This window comes from Sphaeramia orbicularis, chromosome 16, assembly GCF_902148855.1.
Source record: "Sphaeramia orbicularis chromosome 16, fSphaOr1.1, whole genome shotgun sequence".
In the NCBI taxonomy this organism is placed as follows: domain Eukaryota; kingdom Metazoa; phylum Chordata; class Actinopteri; order Kurtiformes; family Apogonidae; genus Sphaeramia; species Sphaeramia orbicularis.
The window spans coordinates 31,518,826-31,540,501 of NC_043972.1; the positions used below are offsets into that span (position 1 = coordinate 31,518,826).

The 21,676-nt window shown below is 40.2% G+C and overlaps 1 protein-coding gene across 4 annotated transcripts; it reads left to right on the forward strand.

Moving 5' to 3' along the window:
- Positions 1-19: 19 nt before the first annotated feature.
- On the forward strand, positions 20-21,618 carry setd2 (SET domain containing 2, histone lysine methyltransferase). Of its 4 annotated transcripts, none has more exons than XM_030158632.1 (22): positions 20-408; positions 1,886-2,007; positions 4,439-4,460; positions 4,601-8,574; positions 8,662-8,793; positions 10,002-10,130; positions 10,438-10,561; positions 10,673-10,750; positions 10,847-10,944; positions 11,125-11,257; positions 12,163-12,297; positions 12,408-12,536; positions 12,660-13,724; positions 13,834-13,876; positions 13,954-14,248; positions 14,720-15,452; positions 16,035-16,154; positions 16,687-16,823; positions 17,231-17,342; positions 18,549-18,623; positions 19,131-19,232; positions 19,850-21,618. In XM_030158632.1, exons 2-22 carry the CDS (start codon positions 1,979-1,981, stop codon positions 20,009-20,011), a joined length of 7,827 nt encoding a protein of 2,608 aa, XP_030014492.1. In that variant the 5' UTR covers positions 20-408; positions 1,886-1,978; the 3' UTR covers positions 20,012-21,618. The 4 variants fall into 4 exon arrangements, with proteins under 4 accessions (XP_030014492.1, XP_030014491.1, XP_030014493.1 ...); XM_030158634.1 differs by lacking the exon at positions 20-408 and adding an exon at positions 3,456-3,543; XM_030158631.1 differs by lacking the exon at positions 1,886-2,007.
- Positions 21,619-21,676: the final 58 nt, after the last annotated feature.

Genomic DNA, 21,676 nt, shown 5'->3' on the forward strand with positions numbered 1-21,676 from the left:
ACTGTCTGTCACGTGATTTTTGGCGTGGTGCAGCGAGGCACCGAAACATCTTGCCGCGATACTTTTGCTTTGAAAGGTCGATAGTGTGTGTAATATGATTAGGGCATAATATCATTGGGTTTGCCAAATTAAAAAACTTGCGGAGAATTGTTTTTTGTAAACATACGAGCTGTTTAGATGTACCCTCTAACTCTTAACTATGTTAGTTATCGTTAGCTCCATCGCACCAACATTCACACAGGCTGAGTCCGGGGCGCAGCAGAAGCGGAGCTACTGAGCCGAGTATCATTTCCGACAGCTCCGTATGGATTTGACGTCGGTTTACATTGTTGCTTGATGTTTTACAAAGGGCCTATTGCCGGTGATTTCGAGGATGGAGGACCCTTGTGACCTTAAGCACTTGGTAAAGTGAGTACTTGACAGTCCGCCGTTTTCTTACTTAGCCTTACGTGAATATTGGTCAACCATTTTGCCACACACAATTAAGACAAAACATCATTAGCTACCATGCTAGGTAAGCCGGGTGCAGAGACTCGAGTACAGGACTCTTATTATACCCTAAAACGGAAATGTGCGTGTAACCCTTCCTGCTTATTCATAAAAATTAAAGAAGTAATGGATTCCCGGGTGTCTTGAGAACTAAATTATTACGACTTTAGTATCCGATATAGATCAAAGATCAATAAGTAAATGTTAACAACAATAACGCTAGCTCCTGACTACCACTTGGAAAGCGAGCGTTGGCTAACCAAGCTAGCCGCTTATGCTAGTAGAGTTCCTCGTCTCGCGTCTTCGTTTATAAAAACAAATGTGATTGTTTACTTCTGCAATGTTGCCTAAACCTATGAATCACCACGCGGAGCCGATCGTTAGTCGCAGTATTACCCAGTCATCTTCAGTAATGTGAATTATACACATCACAACACAAGCTAATAATATCTTTAAAGATGGCCCACTAATGCTTTCTGTAAATGTTAGCTCGCTCTGTTTAGCTTAGCTGTTAGCTGAAATCTTTCTTAAAACGACCATCACAGTAAAATATAACTTTATTATTCTCATGCTAAGTACTTCTGCTTATACTGCAGTTCTCGCTTTAGTAAGTCTTAATACACTGTTGTACTACATTCATTTAGTTTAACATCCACCACTCGTTTTCATGGTATGTATGATCCTTTTAAAGGCCATGTTTTGGCTGCATCCACTCCTCCCGCACAGGCCAGTCTGTATCTCATTTGGCTCCAAAATTCCTTCAAACCACTTAGAGGATCTTTATGTATCGGTGTTTTTATATACTTTTACAAAAATTATACTTTATAGACGCCCTTTGCTTATACGTGGGCTATTTGCGTGTGTTTAACCAGTATTTAATGAGATGTATGTTGTCTGCATGTCCTGCATCCATGTTTTCTTTTATCTTCGAACATCAAGTGGTATTGTAAACCACAGAAAACTATTGTTCACTTTGTTGTTGTTGCTGCTGCCTCACAACAAAAGGAACATCACTAGTCAGAAACAAACGTAAAAAATTATGTCTCAGATCACTGAACCACATTAAAACGTGCTGTTTGCACTGCTGCTACATTGCAACAGAAGATAAGCAGGATCTCAGGAAGAAGAAGTCGTTTATTCTTAACGGTTATAAACATGTGACACCCAACATTATTACCTCACATTCATTTGCATATTTGACTATTTCCACAAGACAGTCACAGTATCAACATATGTCTTTGATGTGTCTGAAAGAAGTTAAATTTCTTCATTTTACTGACATGTATCAGATGCTAATGATGTCAAAATATTTAAAGTTTGTGATAGAATGATTAAAAAGTGTTTAAGGCAACCAAAATGCAGTTCACTACAACTATATTTCTCTTTTTTTTGTCAGGTGTGGTGTCACTTTGGGGGGCTCGTTTCTCTGATTTGGACTATTCTTGGCCAACGGCCTCATCAGGCCTTCTAATCCTAGACGTGTTTCTCAATGGACACTCTGCTCAAGTCAGAAATCAGGTATTAGAACAAAAGCAGTTCACTCCTGTTTGAAGTATTATCATATGATTTCAGATATGTTTGTGTATTTGTGTAGTTGTATTTTGTTTTGGGTGCAGTATGTGCTGATGTGTGGTACCAGTTAACCATTAAAAGGTTTTGATTTCAAGGTCAAGGACAAGGGCTAATATTTTTATGCAAATGATTAGATGATTAACAGTAACCAGAATGACAAAACCAATTTGTAATTTTGCATCATTGAGAGGGTTGTATTGTACAAATGTGTCTTGTCCTGTGATTACCTGATCCCGTGTATACAAATAAAGAGATGCATTGTTTTGCAAGTAGAAGTATATGTTTTAATTTGCATGGACAAAATATCATATTTAGAGCTAGACAGATTCTTTTTAGAGACACGGGATTCAGAGGAATATCACAGAGGATAATATATACTTTTATTTATATATATATATATATATATATATATATATATATATATATATATGTATATATACACACACACACACACACACTGTTTTATTTAGCTCATTTACCCCAATAAACCCTAGTGTATTTTGGTTGGTATAACGTTAGTCTAACTGTAACAGTAACTGAATGTTGCTGCAGAAGTGTCTCATTTTGAAGGTCACGAGAAAAAATGAAATCCTAAAGGATTAAATGACCCAATTGTTGCCCAGCACCCATACTGAGCCCACCACCCTCAGGAAAACCCACACATGCTCATACACACCCGGTAATAGAATATAAAAAGAACAGAAACCCAATTATTCAGTCTTAGTTCACCAGTATTATATTAGTCTGTCTCATGTATGTATATATATATATATATATATATATATATATATATATATATATATATATATATATGGGTGTTTAATCCGTTGTTAAATTTGCTAAACCAGGTGTTACTTCTACTTGCACATAAAGTCAACCTATATTATACTACTTACAGTTTATTCATACTTTTTAAGGGGCTGTCATATTTTGTAGTAGCGCTGCATGATTTAATGTAAATATAGCAATAGTGATTTAACATTCATATAGTATCAGTACTCAACTTGCTTTGTATTACTGTTGCTGCCTGAAGTACTTCTGCAAATGTGTTGTGTTCCAAAATCATGAAGTGACTTACTTATTTTTTCACACAGTACCTTTTGGACAATGAATAGGCTGCATGTTGCTTTATCATATTACTTTATTACTATATTACTTATTGATGTTGTTAGATAAAACTGTGATTTGATGAACTTTTTAGCAAGTAGATCATTTGTGTATTAAGCATTTCTTTACTTAGTTTGAGTTGTATTGTGTCATGATCATGTGTTTGTTCTGTTATCTTGATGCTGTCATTTTACACAATGTAAATATAGATTCATCCATGTCCTGTATCAGTTAGTATCATCTATTCAAGGCACACATGTTATTACATATTTCTTTTTGTCTCCTAGTGTAGCTTGGTTGATAACCTGCTGATGTGGATGAGTGAGGGAAAAATATGAATAAAATTAGCGTCATGGTAACTGCATAATTTTAAAGGTATGATATTTATTATCACAAAATTCAACTAATGTCTTATCCCATCAGTATTTCATTTTATTCAATACTGTTATTGTGCAACCTAACAGACTTTTAAAAAGACAGAATTATAATATGACAGAAGTTATTTTTTTTCCTTTCTCTGGTCACAGCAGTTGTAATATGCAGTGAATTTAAACATTCAGTGTGATCAGCATTTTGACACAAGAAAAAAAGATGATATTCAGAGCAGTACTATCCACTGCACAGACTTAGCCTTTGAAGAAAACATGCACTTTAACACTGTAGTTCGTTGTAATGTTAGCTAGACAAGCACAGCCTCCATTTTTGTGTGTTATTTGCCTTTCTCTACATTGTGGCCCATTGTTTGTCTCTGTGGCCTCACAGTAGCAGGCCCTGAGGTCTAGTATCAGTCTAATCTATGGGTAGATTGCATGTTTTTCTTTTGTTTGCATGTATCCTATTAGTGTTGTTTTATTTGTAATTGCACTTAATTTATTGATATTTATTAGTATAAAAGTTATACCAAGAGAATACAAAATTACCAAGAATTACAGAATTACCAAGATCATGTCTTTTTCTCTGCACTTGTGTGTTGTATGTTGCTGCTGTCAACTGTGAAATTTCCCCATGTTGGGAGCAATAAAGTCTTATCTTATCTTATCTTATCTTATCTTATCTTATCTTATCTTATCTTATCTTATCTTATCATGCAGTAGAAGGAGAGCACAGATTAGAAAGAGAGCACAGATGTTTAACAACTCCAGGATAATTTACCCCCCCCCCCCCCATGATATCCACGTTGTTATTGTAAATATAGTGTACATGAACTGCATAAAGTGATATGTCTTTTCTGTTTTTTATATGCTTCCCTCATGCTTTAATGGGACCATAGAGAAGAGGGGAGTGGTGCCTCAGTAAGTCTTAACCAAACAAAACAAATGTTTTTTGTACTTTTAATTTGCATATTTTATAAACCTGTTATGATACATTTCCAATGTTATAGCAAGTTTCTAATAAAAGGATTCTGTTATTTCTGGTTTCTCCCTTATTGTAGGTCAAGGTGGAGGGCCTATCCAAAGCAGCCCTTATCAAAAGCCTGTCTCCTAGAGTCATATTGTCCAACCACTTCTTGCCTAAAGGGACCAAAATGAAGGTCAATCTAGAGGATCAGGGTCGTCAGAAAGTGTCCTTCAGCTTCTCACAGACCAAGAAGCCGCTGCAGAGCCTGTTCTTCGTCTCCACTAGCCCTGACAAGTCTGTTGCTGACTCTCCTCCTGCCTCATCACAGTCAGGATCAGACAAAGGAGGGCAGAATGCAGACAACAAAATTGAGCAAAAGCATACACCTGTGGTGCCAACATCAAGAGCAGAGGTATCTTCTCAAACACCAGTCTCCCCTGCTAAACTGAAAACAGACTTGTCAAAGATGCATTTCAAGAAACAAATTCTTAGTGTTTCTGTGACTGAAGAAAAACCAGCATCTGTTGTTCCAGAGGAGCCGCACTCCTCTAATTGTCAAGATCTACAGAAACCAACAAGCAAGAGTACACCTGAATTCCCATGCAGAATTCAGAACATTGTCAGTGTCTGCCCTGCTGACGATTCTTACACTGAAGCATCAGAGACAAAGACTACCACAAGCCTCAAGAAGCCTGCTGCTTCCTCAGGAAAAGATGGAGAAAGTTCCAGTAGTACTGAGCAGGACAATAAGAGGAAAACCAGGTCCCATTCAGATAGTGCACCCCATGGCTCAGAATCTGATGCTGATTCAGTCCAGATGTCTTCCAGCCGCAAAGCAGCTGACTCCAAAAGTAAAACAAACTCCGACAGCAGAAGCAAAGAGTTAAAAAAGTCTTCCTCTGGTTCATATGTGGAGGAAAAGGAAAAAAGTTCCTCTAAGCGGTCAGAGAATCCTGAAAGGTCTTCTAGTTACTCTAAATCTGATCGTGACTCTAGGCACACATCATCACGGTCATCTCGATCAGAAAAAGATCGCAGAAGGTCCAGGTCACGGTCACGGTCCAGATCAAGAGGGTCTCGAACAGGTTCATCTCACTCTCGATTGGAAAGATCCCGAGGCGACAGAGGGTCACGCTCTGAAAGGTCGTACTATCATGATTCTGATCGGAGATCACACAGGAGTTCTCCGCGCAGAGACAGACGACGGTCTCGCTCTCGCACTGACAGAACCCGGGACAGTTCAGACTCTGAGGATGACCACAGGAAGACAAGGACAAGGACAAGTGAATACAGCAGATCATCTGCCTATTCAAGCTCACATAAAGAATCAAAGTCATCTTCCTACACAAAATCCGAGAAAGCCTCTAAATCTGTAGATTCCCCTCACTCCTCAGAGGTAGATAAAAGTCGGCAGTCGTCAAAGTCTGACAGGTCTTCGAAGCGATTGACAGATTCAGATTCCCAACGCAAGGGGTCTCCTGATATTGATTCCACTTACCATAAATCAAGCACCTATCACAAATCGGACATCAGCAGTAAATCCACTTCTTCCAGTCTGCATACCCACTCTCAAACACATGAAAAACACCAAAAAAACTCAGAGGCTGATCACAGGGGAAAATCACATGGTTCTGACAGAAGCCCTGGTTCAGAGGAAAACTGTAAGAACTCCCAAAAGAAGACCAGTAGGTCAGACTCAAAACATTTGACCCCCTCTAGATCTTCGGTGAAAACCAGCGAACATGATAGACAATCAAATGATGCGTTTCACAGTCCCAGAAAAGCTTCAACGTGTCCAGCCACCACAGAATCCTTTTCTCCAAGTGAAAAAGAAAACTCAGAATCTCAACTAGATGACACATGCCAGAGACATGAACAAGGTAATCAGAATGTTAGGAAGCTTTTGCACGAATCACCATCTAAGAACTCAAAAGAAATTAATTCAGGTGTTGAAACTGAGGGTAAAAATGTCCCAGTTTTAACTGTAGATGAGAGTCTAAAGCATGTAAATACTGGTGTGGAAAATGTAACCAATGTGAAGGATTGCATTTCTCCAAATAATCAACTACATGTGAGGTCAAATGCAGCAATTCTAAATTCATGCAGTAGTAATATTAGTGTAACATGCAACACTGAAATGAAGGGTTTTGACTGCCTACTAGGGCCACAGTCCTTACTTGAAACAGCCAATACAATGGACACACGTGATGCCCAAGAGGACACTACATCAGCAACTGTTGAAATGAATAAGGGTCTGACTGTGAACAAGCAGTCTGGCACGAATATACTGCTCAAATCTGATTCATCATTTTTTGAATCGGAGAATCACCTGACTTGTGAACAGCAAAATACTGATGCCATGAAAAAGAGCAGCAGTGCTACCAAAAAGTCCCGTTGGGATATTGTCGGACAGGACACTTCAGAGAGTGAAAATTTACAGAGGACAGTCTGTGTAGAGACTAAGACCACTGTTAAAAAGGTGATCTCTGTCAAAAAAATTGAGTTTTCTAAAGACAATAGCCAACAAGACTTGGAAATGAAAGACAATACTTTTCAAGAATCTGAAACACATTCCAAACCAGTGAAGCCAACTGAGGAACAGGAAGCTGGGTCAGACACATCGATGCCTGACGTACACCAAGACCAAAGTGAGCCTACTGAAGCAAGCACCAGCACTGACCATTGTGACTTATCACTGTCTGTTTCCGACAAAATGCACACAGATGAGCCTCTGCACTTAACTGATGCATCCCAGGATGAAAAGTCTGCAAAGATGCAAAGTTTGGTTGACGTCAACTGCAAAGAAAAGTCTAAGAGCAGGGCTAACAAGAGCAAATCGAGTACAAGAATGTCACTTAATTCGGACATATTAGTCGGTCATAGCGAGGCCAGTGATAGTGACAACTCGGAATATGACTCTGACTGTGGTGAGGCTATAAAACGACTGCACTCTGTGGTGGTGGTGCCAAAGAATTCCTCCCTTACAATGGATCCACAGGACACAGGGGCATCCTTATGCCACCCAGCCAATAGTTCAGAACTCCAGAATGCTAATATAGCAGCTGATGTCAATATATGTGAAGCCCAAAATCAAGTTAACCCACAACAAACACAAGGAAGTCTTTCGTTTACATTTGGTCCAACCAATAGTAGTATAACATGTCAATCTCAGAGCAATATGATTGATAGCACTAGTCACTCTGAGGGCTCCCAGCCTCACATGACTGGTCATATTAGTGCCACAGAACCAGCTCACATCCTTGATAATTCCAGTATGTGTGAGCAAGGGCACAAACAGATTGTCAACAGCAGAAACGAAAGGACATACTCCCATTATAAACTTCATGATTTTTCTAATGCTGACGATATTAGTGAAAAGAATGGATTCGGCTTAGGTTGGGATTTTTCGCAATCAGAGCAACCGAGCAGTACATGCCAGCAGCCGGATAGCAGTTATGGGCCACATCTGCAAAATGCTAAAGCAACAGGAAGTTCTCCTAAAGGACAGGAGAACATGCAGAGCAATGCCTCATGGAACCATCAGTCTCCTCTCACACAGACACTGGGAAAACCCTACCTCCATGCTCATGAGCGTTACCAGGATCCTGCTGGCGAAATCCATCCCGACTCTCTCACGAATGACCATGAGGACTACAGCGGGGGTAAACTGTCTAGTTTCAGCAAATCAGTTATAGAATCCAGTGGGCCTAACACTCTAGGCTTTGTGCAAGGTCATGAAATAAGCAGCAACAGCAGGGGCTCTGCTGTGCCCGACCCCCCTAGAGAAGACAGTTTCAGGCCTCACAGAGGCAGGGGTCCTCCTAAGAAAAGGCGTCCAGAGATCGAGTCAGATTCAGATAATGAGGCCGAACCAGGACCTGCAGGCAAGAGGGAGCGTCATGGAGATCTGAACATCTCAAAGGAAACTCCAGTCACAGCAGAGGTATTTCGCCCATCACTTAATCTCCAGGAATTTCAAGATGCCAATAAATGGAAGGAGTTGGCAAAGTCTAAGAAGATGCCCCCTTACTTTGACTTAATCGAAGAGAATATGTACTTAACTGAGAGGTAAGATTCTGCTCAGCTGTGGTTTGTTTTTACTGTGAATTACCTGATACCAAATCCTTTTTCAATGATTCTAAATGTTCTTTGCAGAAAGAAGAGCAAATCTCATCGAGACATTAAAAGAATGCAGTGTGAGTGTGCAGTGCTGTCCAGAGAGGAGCGTTCAAAGGGAGTGTTGGCATGTGGAGAGGACTGTTTAAACCGACTGCTGATGATTGAATGGTAAGAAATTAACACTGTTAAGTCTGCAACCCAAAAAGACTAACATTGGCTGTGCCAAAATTAGAAATTGCATGTCATTATTACCACCCTGACTCCTTTTGATATACAGCTCTGGAAAAAAATAAGACACCATTGCAAAATTATCAAAGTCTTTGATTTTACCATTTATAGGTAGCCTGTGTGTTTAAGTAAAATGAACGTTTTTGTTTTATTCTCTAAACTACCAACATTTTTCCCAAATTACAAATAAAAATATTGTTATTTAGAGCATGTATTTGCAGAACGTGACACATAACAAAATAACAAAAAGATGCAGTGTTTTTAGACCTCAAATAATGCAAAGGAAACCAGTTCATATTCATTTCTAAACAACACAACACGAATGTTGTAACTTGGGAAAAGTTCAGACATCAATATATGGTGAAATAACAGTGATTTTCAATGACAGCTTTCACAAGTCTTAGCTCTCCACCATTGCTGTTGGATGACTTTATGCAGCTCCTGGCAGAGGAATTCAAGAATTTCAGCAATGTTTGATGGCTTGTAACCATCCATCTTCCTCTTGATTATGTTCCAGAAGTTTTCAAAGTGGGTTCAGGTCTGGAGATTGGGCTTGCCATGACATGGCCTTGGTGGTCTGTCATCCACACCTTTATTAACCTAGCTGAGGTCAGGAGCATTGTCCTGATAGATAAACCAGTTCTCAGAGTTTGGAACATTGACAGAGCAGAAGTCCAGGAGTTTTCAGTAGTAATTTTTGGATTCCAATTACTTTTGCGGTACTAATGGCATTGTTTTTGCCTGTTGCAAGAAGATAGTGATGGCCACAGTTGTGGTTTTTATACTTCTCCTTCTTAAATAATACATGGATCAGTTGTTTATTCAGTAGAATAAGGTGTGCTTGTGTTGGAATTCAACAGACACAGGAATGGAATGGCTGTCATACATGCAGACATGCTGATTTCAGAGGAAATTGCAGTGGTCTCTTAATTTTTTCCAGAGCTGTATATCTGTTGTATCTGATATCATGGGTCACCAAATACAAGCTAAACAATACAGTTAAACACCATCTCCATCCCACTCACCCTATACGGCTAATTGTATGTTTAAAAAACAAATAATGGATGTAAAATATCTGTGATTAAGTAAATAGAATAAACATGAGCTTACATCTTAACATTCTTTTATTTGACCTGTTTTCTTCTTAGCTCATCCCGATGCTTAAATGGAATCTACTGCTCCAATCGACGTTTTCAGATGAAGCAACATGCAGATTTTGAGGTCATTCTCACGGAAGACAAGGGCTGGGGACTTCGAGCAGCTAAAGATTTGGCACCGTAAGCCTCTTAAAATGTTTATCAGTGATGTTGCTGATGTTGGCAAAGCTACATTGTAGAATCTTTAGAATACAGAATTATTACATGCTTGAATGAACATCCATCTCAAGGAAAACAACAAAAAGGTTCAAATGGGTTTTTTTTTCTGTTCTTGGTTGCAGTAGGGCGCATAGTTAGATATTTATAGTATTCTTTCCACTTTTATACTATATATATATATATATACCATAATTAAAGAGAATATTCTCATCTAAAGAAACATGAATCCAAATATGATTCTTTCTTTTTGTGCTTATCACTATCACAGAAACACATTTGTGCTGGAATACTGTGGGGAGGTGCTGGACCACAAGGAGTTTAAGACAAGGGTGAAGGAATATGCCCGTAATAAGAACATCCATTATTATTTCATGTCTTTAAAGAATAATGAGGTAAGTGGTGATATGACACACTGCAGTTATTGTAATACTTCTGCAGTTCAGTTTCACATTTGGTAGCGGCTGTCTGACGGTAATACCTGACCGTCCATCATGTCTCTTCAGATAATTGATGCAACGCTGAAGGGTAACTGTTCCCGTTTCATGAACCACAGCTGTGAGCCTAACTGTGAGACCCAAAAGGTACAGTGACAAACTAAAAGACCTCTAAAAATATGAGTATAAATAGCCTTAAAGCAATATAAAGTGATGATTTTATTTTTTTTAATCCTGTTTTAGTGGACTGTCAACGGCCAGCTTCGCGTTGGATTTTTCACCACCAAAGCTGTCACTGCAGGGACAGAACTGACATTTGATTATCAGTTCCAGAGATATGGGTACTGTTTCTATATACACACTTATATTTTTGTAATGTCTGTACTTTTCGATGGATGTAGGAAAACATTTAACACGTAGGAGAACCCATTGACATTCATAATATAAATAGAGTGGTCATGTAACCTTTACGTGATAGGGCACAGTTGTTGATTTCACCTTTGTTTTATCTTCCCCTCCAGCAAAGAAGCACAGAAATGTTTCTGTGGGGCGCCCAGCTGTAGAGGCTTCCTGGGTGGAGAGAACAGGGTTAGTGTTCGAGCAGCTGGTGGCAAGATGAAGAAAGACCGCAGTCGGAAGAGTGCTCTAACCACGGTCAGTTCTTCAGGTCTTTCTGGCATTGTTTTGAGATGCGTTTGAAAAGGAAACAGTATTTTTTCAGTCGTGACAGTATTTTGTTTTAAACTTGCACAGAAATCATGTTAATCACTCACAGAGATGTACTCACTGGTCTCATCTATAAATAGTACAGTTAAAACACCAAAGGCAGGCTATTTTTGGACAAACACAGTTTTTATGAACATGGTGAGTGAAAGCATTCTTCAAGCAATGGTCCAGATTTAGTAGTTTTTTATTTATTTTTTTTATCATCAATTCTGGTGTGACTTTCTGAAATAACAAATATTAATTGTCCATTGAAACTGCTTATTGTCATCGATGTTCCACCCCATAGTAACATTTCAGTTCTGCTCAATTTTGCCAGTTCACAATAAAGTTCAATTATAATTCACAAATCAATGATTTGAAAGCACAATGAATACTGAAGCATTGCCACATACTGTGTCTTCAGTTTTCTTTGTTACAGCACATGTACTTGCCTCATCTGTAAATCCAAGTGGACGCATAAATCTGAACTCTCTGTATTGAAAAAAAAAATCTTTCAAAAATAATAGCATAACAATCTATAATATAATAATAACAGCACATCTTTTCAATAACCATGTCTACATGACCCACCGCACTATGTAAACATTACAAAAACAAAACATAAATCCTTTTGCAGTGTATGACAGAGAGATGTGAAGATTTACAGACTTCACAGTTCACTTAAATTGTGAGGTCTGCATCACAGTGAAAAAATTCCACACCTTGACTTATCTATCCACTTAATTCCCAGAAGGTTAAAAGCATAATGTCAGCACTTAGTAGTATAAGTGTCTTTTAAAGTTGCCAAGAAAAATATGCTAACCGTTGTTGTCGATTACCTTTTCCTTACATAGGTTGATGAGGAACTGGAGGTGTTGGTGGACAATGGGGAAGGCCTGTATGATGAAAAACAGGTGGTGGCCCTCTGCAGACTGATGGTCCGAGTGGAAACTATGGAGCAGAAACTCATCTGTCTTAAGCTCATACAAGTACGACCAAACTCTTGATGTTGAATAAAATATTTAGGCTATGCGATGAGATACAGTTGTTTTCATTTCATTTACAGTAAGTTGACAGAGTATATATTTATGTTACATAGGATACCCAAAATCCATCATGCCAGAAGCAGTTCTTAGATCATCATGGATTGTCTTTGCTGTGGATCTTCATGGTGGAGCTTTCTGAAGCTAAGGGCAACAGTGCCAACAACATTAAACTGCAGTTAGAGGTGAGTCACATATGAACATTGAACACATTGAACTGACTGGGAGTTTTAGAGTTGACATGACATGTAAAGTCATACACACAACTATTTGATGTTTTGATTTTCATTATTTCACACATTTTGCAGATTATGAAGACCTTGGCTGTGTTACCTATCTCCACCAAGAACATGCTAGAAGAAAGCAGAGTTCTGACTTTCATTCAGCGCTGGGCACAGACAAAAACCTTCCCTCACCCTACTGAGATGGATGGCTACTCCAGTGAAAACACATCCCGTGCTCAAACACCACTCAACACCCCTGATGGTTCCTCAACAAAAATCGTACCAGAATTAGACAGTGATGCCTCAAAACCAGCTGTGTACCGCCGCCTTAAAATCATCAGTGAGAACAGTCTTGACAGTGCACTTTCTGATGCTAGCAAAGCATCTGATGGAAAGGAAGAGGAGGAGGATGATGATGATGAGGAAGAAGATGAATCCTCACAGGCAGGACACTCTGACGTCAAACAGGTAAAGGCAGAGCCTGTGGCTGATGCTGCAGAGCCAGCGAAAGACACAACAGAAGTGAAAGTCAAGGTGGAAAAAGAAGAGGACTCAGAAATGATTTTAAGCAGTCAGCCACAAGCTGAGGAGGCCAAAGACAAAATGGAGATGGATTTAGTGAAGGACACAGAGGTGAAAGAGGACATCCAACAGGACACAACTGATGTTCACATAGATGAATCTGAAGGGCTGAAAGAGCCAAGTGAAGATCAGGAGAACATGGAGGAGCAGACCAGTGAGGGGCCTGCAGAGAAGCTTGAACCAGAAAGTGAAAGTTCCACCAGTAAAGTTCTTGATCCAGAGAGTGAGTCCATCAAAACAGATGATACAGCTCCTCCCTCTGAACAACCTTCAGAGCAAATTGAAGTCCAGGCAGAGACGCAAGAGACGGAGAAAGCTCCTGCTAGTGAGGAGCAACCAGGGGAATCTACAACAGATGCTCCCCCAAGCTCCGAGACTCCAGAGGCCAGTTTACCCTCTGAGGCCACTGCGACCTCTGTGGACCCATCAGTGACAGGAACTCCTTCTCAAGATGAAGAGGAAGGTGTTTCAGATGTAGAGAGTGAGAGAAGTCAGGAACCACAATTAAGCACTTTGGACATTAGTGGTATGGCTGCCAGGCTTCTGGAAAGCTGGAAAGACCTAAAGGTGAGCTCAAAGAGAGGGAATGTGATATACTGCCATATTTTCATTTGTGAGCAGTTTATATACTGTTGAATTTTACAGTTGAAAGTAAAAACTCTGCTTGTCCTTCCAGGAGGTGTACAGAATACCAAAAAAGAGTCAAGTGGAAAAAGATGGTAAGTTGATATCTGTGTGTGGTTTAGGGTTACTATTTGTTTTTGTCTGAATTTGACTAATTGGATTTTTTCAACAGACCGCAGCCGAGATCGAGACACCACTCTGACACCACGCACCGCTTCAGGTAGCCGAGAACGTGAAAGGGAGCGAGATAAGGAGAGGGACCGCGACAGGGATCGCGATTATGACAGAGATAGAGATAGGGATCGAGACTGGGAGAGAGATCGAGACAGAGACAGAGACAGAGATCGTGACCGCGACCGTGACCGATGCTCGGACAAAACACCACGCAGCAGCGAAAGACGGAGGAGACGCTCCACATCTCCACCACCCTCATCCTATGAAAGGAGCAGCCGGCGCACTGAGGAGAGGTAGGATTTTTCATTCTAGTGAAGAGGTAGTCGCTGGAAGGTTAAGACAAAAAATTAAGGGAGCAGTGAAAAGACAATTTGATTAACTCAAATAAAAACTCAAATGGACAATGCAACACAAAATGAACAAAATGGAATTAAGTAAATTGACATTTTTATTCCACCAATATTAATGGTTCATAATCATATTTGATTTTACACATTTAATTTTATTCCTACTTTCTTTCAACATCTGTCTTTTTCAGACTTCCCCATAATACCTGAAGAACTAAAAAATTACTAAAACTAGTTAAGTCCTCAAAAAAAAAAAAACACTTGTAAAGCTAGAACAAAACTAAACTGATAGAAAAACCCAAACTAAAATGATAAACAAAAAATAAATACTACAAAAATACAAAAAAAACCCAAAATATTAACTATAATAATTTTAACAAAATGGTAAATATTTATTTTTTGTCTGGATTGCTAAAGGTTCGATGCTTCTAACAGCAACAAGACACCAAGAGGAGTCTGTGGAAAAGAGCGGAACAAACTTTCTACTGAGGAACGCAGAAAGCTTTTCGAGCAGGAGGTTGCTCAGCGTGAAGCCCAAAAACAACAGCAACTTCAGCAGCAGCAACAGCAGCAGCTCCAGACTATGGTTTATGACCCTACTCTGGCCTACACCTCAAGCCCTGGCTTCATCACCTACCCACCCGGGTATCCCATCCAGACTTTTGTGGATCCCTCCAACCCAAATGCAGGGAAAGTTCTGCTCCCTACCCCTGCAGTTGAACCTTCTATGAGCTATGAACAGACTCCTCCTCAGCGTCTGATCTCAGACCTCGGAATGCCCTCTCCATCTTCCACTCCCCAGGCCACTCCAGTCTCGAATATCTCTCAGCACATTACCACCGCCAGCCTCACCACTGGCAACCCCCAGCAGTATGCCCAGCCAACTGTAGCAGCCCAGGATGCAGGCGTGGCCGTCCTCTCTGTACCGGCCCAGACGGCCCCTCAGGTGCAGGGCCAGCAGAGCTACACCACTCTGTGGGACCCCACCACGCAGCAGGCAGTGACCGTGCAGACCCAGCCAGCGCAGCAGTACGCCACAGCTCCTGCACAGGCTCAGACACAGACAGCCATCTACTATCAGGGCCAGCCATGCCAGACCATCTACAGCATCCCCACAGCCTACCCACAAGCCAACACTCCAGTCATCCAGGTCAGTGCTCTTCTGTTCTGATTGTAGGGCTGGGCAGTGTGTCCAAAATGTCTTATCCTGGTATAATATGTCATTTTGTATCTTGATTGGTACTATCATGATAGGGGTGTGTGATGTGTCCAAAATCTTGTTGCGTGGTATATGGAGATGTGTATCACGATCGCTGTATTTATGACAACATGATAATTCTCAAAATTGAAATTAAAGCAATGTGTTTCATCACATTTTACCATTTTTTTTCTCTTACTTGGAACTTCAGTACAAACTGTCTGAACCTGTTCTTCCTGTTTAGAACCACACTGTTTTGCATCAGTCACTCTTCCGTGTTGTATATTCTTCCTTCATGCAAATTTCCTGCCTGCATCTTGGAAAATGAAACATACATTATGCAATCCTGTATCATGACAGAGTATATTTTTGCAAATTGGAAGAATGGTAAAAAGGAAAAAAAAGAAAAAAGTCAGGCCCAATGTCGCCTTTATCTGTTTTGTATTTTATACCCAACCATGAAGAGGCACTTACTCATATTTGATGATTCTAAAAGTGACCTGTCTGATGTGATTGTACTGTGTGTTTCTGAAGGCATACACTGAGCCGGCTGCCAGCTACCTGCACAGCCAGCCTGTATACCCTGGCCATCAGCAGGGAGTGGTGGTGCAGCAGGGAGGCACCGTCACCACCATCGTCACATCCCAAACTCAGGTAGCACAGACTCCACAAGTCTCACAGCCAAATGACACACTAATTTCACTAATCTTAAAAAAAACATCAGTCACACAGTGTTTGGGATTGCTGAAAATTTTAGGTTGGAATTTGGGCATATATTTTCTCTTGTTTTAATTCGTGGTCACATTAAAGGTCATTTGTTCCCATGGCTAATTTTATTCTTGAATCTCATTGAGAGTGCCTTTGGTGTAATTAGAAAGCAACATTTTCTACATGAGCTTCCTGTCTTTGTTGCCACAAGGGGGTAGTATCCATCTAATTTATGCAACTGTGAGTGGGCGCTAACAGTTCAAGATGTGTCTCATACCACAAACCACATTTTAAGACATGACTAACAAATATAGAAACTGCTTCCATTTGTTAACACACTCAATGTCATTTTAACATGGAGTCATCCTTAAACATGTAGTGTATGTGTTTCTTATCACACAATCCAAAGGAAAATTTACCCATACATGGAAGTGAATAAACTGATACCCATTCACTGCTTGTGTTTTTTTTTCATCAGGAATTGATAGTACCCAACAATGTGATCGACCTGCCTCCTCCTTCTCCCCCTAAACCCAAAACTATTGTCCTACCTCCAAACTGGAAAGTGGCTCGAGACCCTGAGGGCAAGATCTACTACTACCATATAGTCACAAGGTTAGCATTACTGAATGTCTGATATATGGGTTCTCAGTTACAATTGTGAAAGTTTTTTTTTTTTTTTTTTTTTTGTATAGACTTGACATTTATTTTTTAACTTAGTTTGTTTAATGAGGTTATAAGAGCTTCCTGTTTGGTTTCTATTTTGAGAAACTGACTAATCTTTGTTTAGTTTGTAGTTTTACTTTTTCAGATATGAGGTCTAAGGTTAAAACAAAGCTCCAATTATCTTACTTTTCTTGTTGTTCCATTGATTTAGAATTTGTATTTTCTGGAGACTTTGACTTAGATTTTTGCTTCAGTACCTAAAATTGTTTTCACTTCTACTTTTCATTCTAGCCTTAGCTTTTGTTAATTCTAATAGCCGTGGTTTCTATCAGATCTAACTTCTCTCTGCTCATCAGACAAACACAGTGGGATCCTCCGACTTGGGAAGGAAGTAGTGACAATACTAGTGTGGACCATGAATCTGAGATGGACCTGGGAACACCCACCTATGATGAGAATCCTTCTAAGGTGAGCTTCAGCACTGATGGTGTTCATGTTCATAGCAGTGCATCATTGTAATCTGCAAAAGAAAATATAGCTAAATGACTTAGATCGTTGCATAATAATGACATGAAACAAAACTATGGCCGGCCAGTTATTTAACAAACAGAAATAAGAGGCTTCACGTTTTTATTTGGTCCTGAATCTGTTTGGAAGAGGAACATGATTATAGCTTGTTTGCCTTGCGGTTGTTGAAGATGCTTCACTAGTGATTGCTGTCAGCTGTGTGTCAAGGAGGTAGAACAGTCACCATCCACACAGCACCATATTCAGTGAGTGTTCTGACCTCCCCGATGACTCAGGCTTGCAAAATGGCCTCATCAGAATCTACATGGAGACAAAGACTTTGCCCCACCCCCTGCTCAGCTGTTACCCTCAAGGCCACGAGGGAGAGTTGGCCCAGCTCATCTCCTCTTCCTCTGCCTCGTTTGTTTTTTCCTCTTCATTTTTATCCTGACTCTGAGGATAATGGAAACCAGCTGGGGGACCTAGCATTCATTTATTTGTGGTTTCGTGTAGTGTACATCCAACTGCACAAGTGTCCCTTTTGTCTCTATAAAAAAGATGTTACCAAAAGCATCAAAACTGAGACCGAGAGATGTGTTTTTCATGCAGCACTTCCCTCCAAATACAGCTACAAGGTAATGGACATTTTCCCAGCGTGTGTAGACAGAGACGGTGTCCATGTCCAGTGCTTGAACGGCACTTGCAAACCGTTTTGATTTCACAGTTTCTAGACTCTTGTACCAGGCAGTTTCAGTGTCTGAATCCTTTGTGCTCGTCTTTGATCTTCACCACTTTATTGTGGGCATCGCCAGTCAGCTGTTGGCTGCCAGACTTTGTTGTTGAAGTCTGGCACTGGAGAGGCAGCATCCTGGCAGGATATCCCTGCTTTGTATCAAGGAGCTGCTGAGCAGGTGCTGTTTTTTTAATGCCCCACTGACCTTGATAGCTACTGTTTTGCAGCCAGTTGTCGTCTGATTGAGCTGGTACACCAGTCAGACTGTCGGGCGAATTTTAGAATTTGACACTGTCATATTATGTCAGTATTACTCATACCAGATGTAGTGAAAGATATTGTGTTAGGTTTCAGTTAAGGGTATAATGTGAAAAGAAATATGGACACTCAAACAAGCGTTATAATGAGACCATTCATCTCTTCTCTCTTTGCAGTTTTCAACAAAGACAGCTGAAGCAGACACTTCCAGTGAACTGGCTAAAAAGAGTAAAGAGACATTTCGCAAAGAGGTGAGGCTGTAAAGAATATTCTGTTTGGTGGTTGTTTTACAGAGATCTTGCTTAGTATAATGTTGCTCTGTCCTATGCATACGTTAGATGCAGATCAGCTTTCAGATGCCAGGCCCATGCTACAGTTTTTTCCGCTTCATAATCATGTATAGCATGTGCATAGCAAATACATATTATGCTTATGATTAAATCGCAAAATTCACCATTATCTCAAACAATATGAAGGTTTAAAAAAAAAAAACACAACTCATGCTATTTGTTTACCCAAGAGTGACATCCTGCTGTGACCTCTGTTACTGAGGTCATTTGTCATCATCACCGTCCACCCTCATATTCCTTGAACTGAACTGTAAACCACACAAAGCTATTCTAGTAAAGTTCCAGATGAAAAGTATAGGCCTGGAAATGTACATAACACATCTAATTTAGAGTTTTACATTCCACACTAAGATTCATCCTTTGATGCCCTTTTAACATGTCTTTTTATGTGTGTTTTGTGTTATTTAGATGTCTCAGTTTATTGTACAATGTCTAAATCCTTATCGGAAGCCAGATTGCAAATCTGGACGCATCAGCAACACAGAAGACTTCAAACACCTGGCCAGAAAGGTAAGATTAAACAAGGCATTTACACGTACAGTTATTGTTTCCAATAATGCCGAGAAGCTCTCGACCTTTTCTTGGCCTCTACTTGGACAGAACACAATGAAAGTATTGGTCAGCGCTTAACTTAAAAGGAACCATTTTCAAAGTTTCCCCCAAACCAGAACTAAATAGTTGAGCTCCCACAATTTCTGACTCCAGCCAAATGTTTTTGTATTCTGCCTCTGGTAGAGACTTAGAACAGATTGTACATGTAAACTATTATCTCTGTCTCTTTTGTTTTACTCATTCCTCTCTAAAGGCTCTTTTCAACCAGCATTTCTTCAAAGGCTAGCATTGTTTTTTTCCACAGTTCCCTGTGGGGCCAATGACTGTGTATGTGGGGAGTGGTTTGTACTGTGTGCCACTCGGACATACCAGGACTCTGAGGACATGGTCACAATTAACAGAGACAGTTTTGGCTTCACTCATTTGAGACTGTGTTTTATTGGCTAAATTATAAAGGACAAAGTTAATAAAAGTGAATTAGCCATCCGGTGTTGTCACCCCATGGGTATACATTGCAATTAAATTATTTACTGTAGTGTCTCTAACTCTTCTCTCATCTCTTCTCACTCTTCTAGCTAACTCACGGAGTTATGAATAAGGAGTTAAAAGCTTGCAAGAATCCTGAAGACCTTGAGTGTAACGAGAATGTGAAGCACAAGACCAAGGAGTACATTAAGAAGTACATGCAGAGATTTGGCTCTGTGTACAGGCCCAAGGAGGACACTGAAGTGTACTAGTCCCATCCAGGGCACACATGATACACTTTGCTCTGCGCTAACACAGGAGAAGCACAGATCTGCCTTTGCATTCACTCCTTCGTGTACCGAACTGGCCAGCCTGAACCGTGAAGTAGTTTCTTACAAATACTTGTCACTAAGAATTGCACTGCTGCCCGAGAAGCTCTCCAGGCGCTGTGGTTTGCAGAGGAGCCCTGTTGTTGAGACTGTCAGAGACTCAAGTGCTGCTGAACGACCCGAGATCCAGGTGCAGCGTATGCAAAGAGTGACACTGAGGGGTGCTACAGAGACTAATGTTTTCAAGGACTGTTTGATTTTTAGAGTTGTTTTTTTTTCATTTGTGGCTCTTAAATCAAATGATCACCTCAATTCCACTTTTTAACTCTTCTAACCCCAAAACGAGGAGTACTCCAAGGAGTCCGCTTTGGTATTTATCAGTTTCTTTGTTATTTTCGATAAATCAAAATGGATCAATGACAGAAGAGTCCAGTCTTGTCTCGCTCCACTCACCTTTTTTTTGTGCACGTTTCATCCCCCTGCCACTGACTCTGTATCTGGTGCTGCTTTTAACCAGGCTGTGGAGGTCCACGCTTCCACTCCTTAAACCCTGCCTTCTAACCACAAGACTTTTGGGGCCTCTGTTGTTTTATGAATGCATGATGTAGGTTGAGGTCAGAGTGCTATCCTTATGGAAATTCCTACATTTTCCAGGTGTCCCTGCTCCAAGTAACGTACCCTCACTGGGATGGGCTTTTTACTCACATAGGGATCAGCTGGTTGGAAATTAGTGATCAATATTTCTTTGTCTTTTATCAGTTTGTGAATAATAACGGGAGCAGGGTTTGAATGCTTTGTTTGATGTGCTGTTTAGCTGTGTGTCATGTTTCTCCCTTTTCCTGTTAAACCCTCTTCCAACTTGTTCTGCCTTGTTTCCTCCTCTCATAGGAATGAAGACGAAGGTTGTAGCATTGCCATTTTTAACAGTTTCGTAACACCACGTGTGTTCTGTTTCTGATTCTTTTTACTGCTGTTAATCCTAGTTAGACGTCAACGACACTTAGTTCAGCCTGGCTCCACAAAGAATCACTTTTGAATTTCCAAGATTTTCCTGGTGTCAAGGTAGTTGCATTAGCATTAGGTCACAAATCTATTGCAGTCCATTAAATTGCATTAAACAACGTCTCAACATATGTATATTGCTTTATATGTGAATATATTGAATAATAGTTTTGGGGAATGTTTAAATAAGCAGACACTTTGTAAAAGGACTATCATTTCATGATTAAAAGTGTAAATATAGAAGTGTAATATTACCAAAGCTGCACCCAGGAGAGTAGGGTCAGGGAGCACAGTGAGCGCACCCATCCTCACCAGCTCAGCCCTCCTGATGCAGTTCCCTCATCAGTCTGTAAAACATAGGACCCCACTGACTCACAGCCCTTTATTTTATTTCAGTGGTGGGGGAGATTTTCTTATTTCTTTTTGTTTATTAATTTTTTTATGTACAAAATATGTTTCACCCTACTCTACTGTAAGTATTGCGTAAGCACATTGTCATACCGAGTGTACAAACATTTTAAAAGATAATAAACTTTTTTGTAAAATTATACATGCTCCTCGCTGTGTTGTTAAATTGGATTCAGTTGGATGTCTGAGGCCTGAGGA

Bases quoted from the DNA above. Each gene is read 5' to 3' on its own strand.
- setd2 (XM_030158631.1), top strand. From the start codon at position 374: ATGGAGGACCCTTGTGACCTTAAGCACTTGGTAAA. The intron at 409-4,438 runs GTGAGTACTTGA...ATGGGACCATAG, and splicing joins GACCTTAAGCACTTGGTAAA to AGAAGAGGGGAGTGGTGCCT. The intron at 13,725-13,833 runs GTGAGCTCAAAG...TTGTCCTTCCAG, and splicing joins AAAGCTGGAAAGACCTAAAG to GAGGTGTACAGAATACCAAA.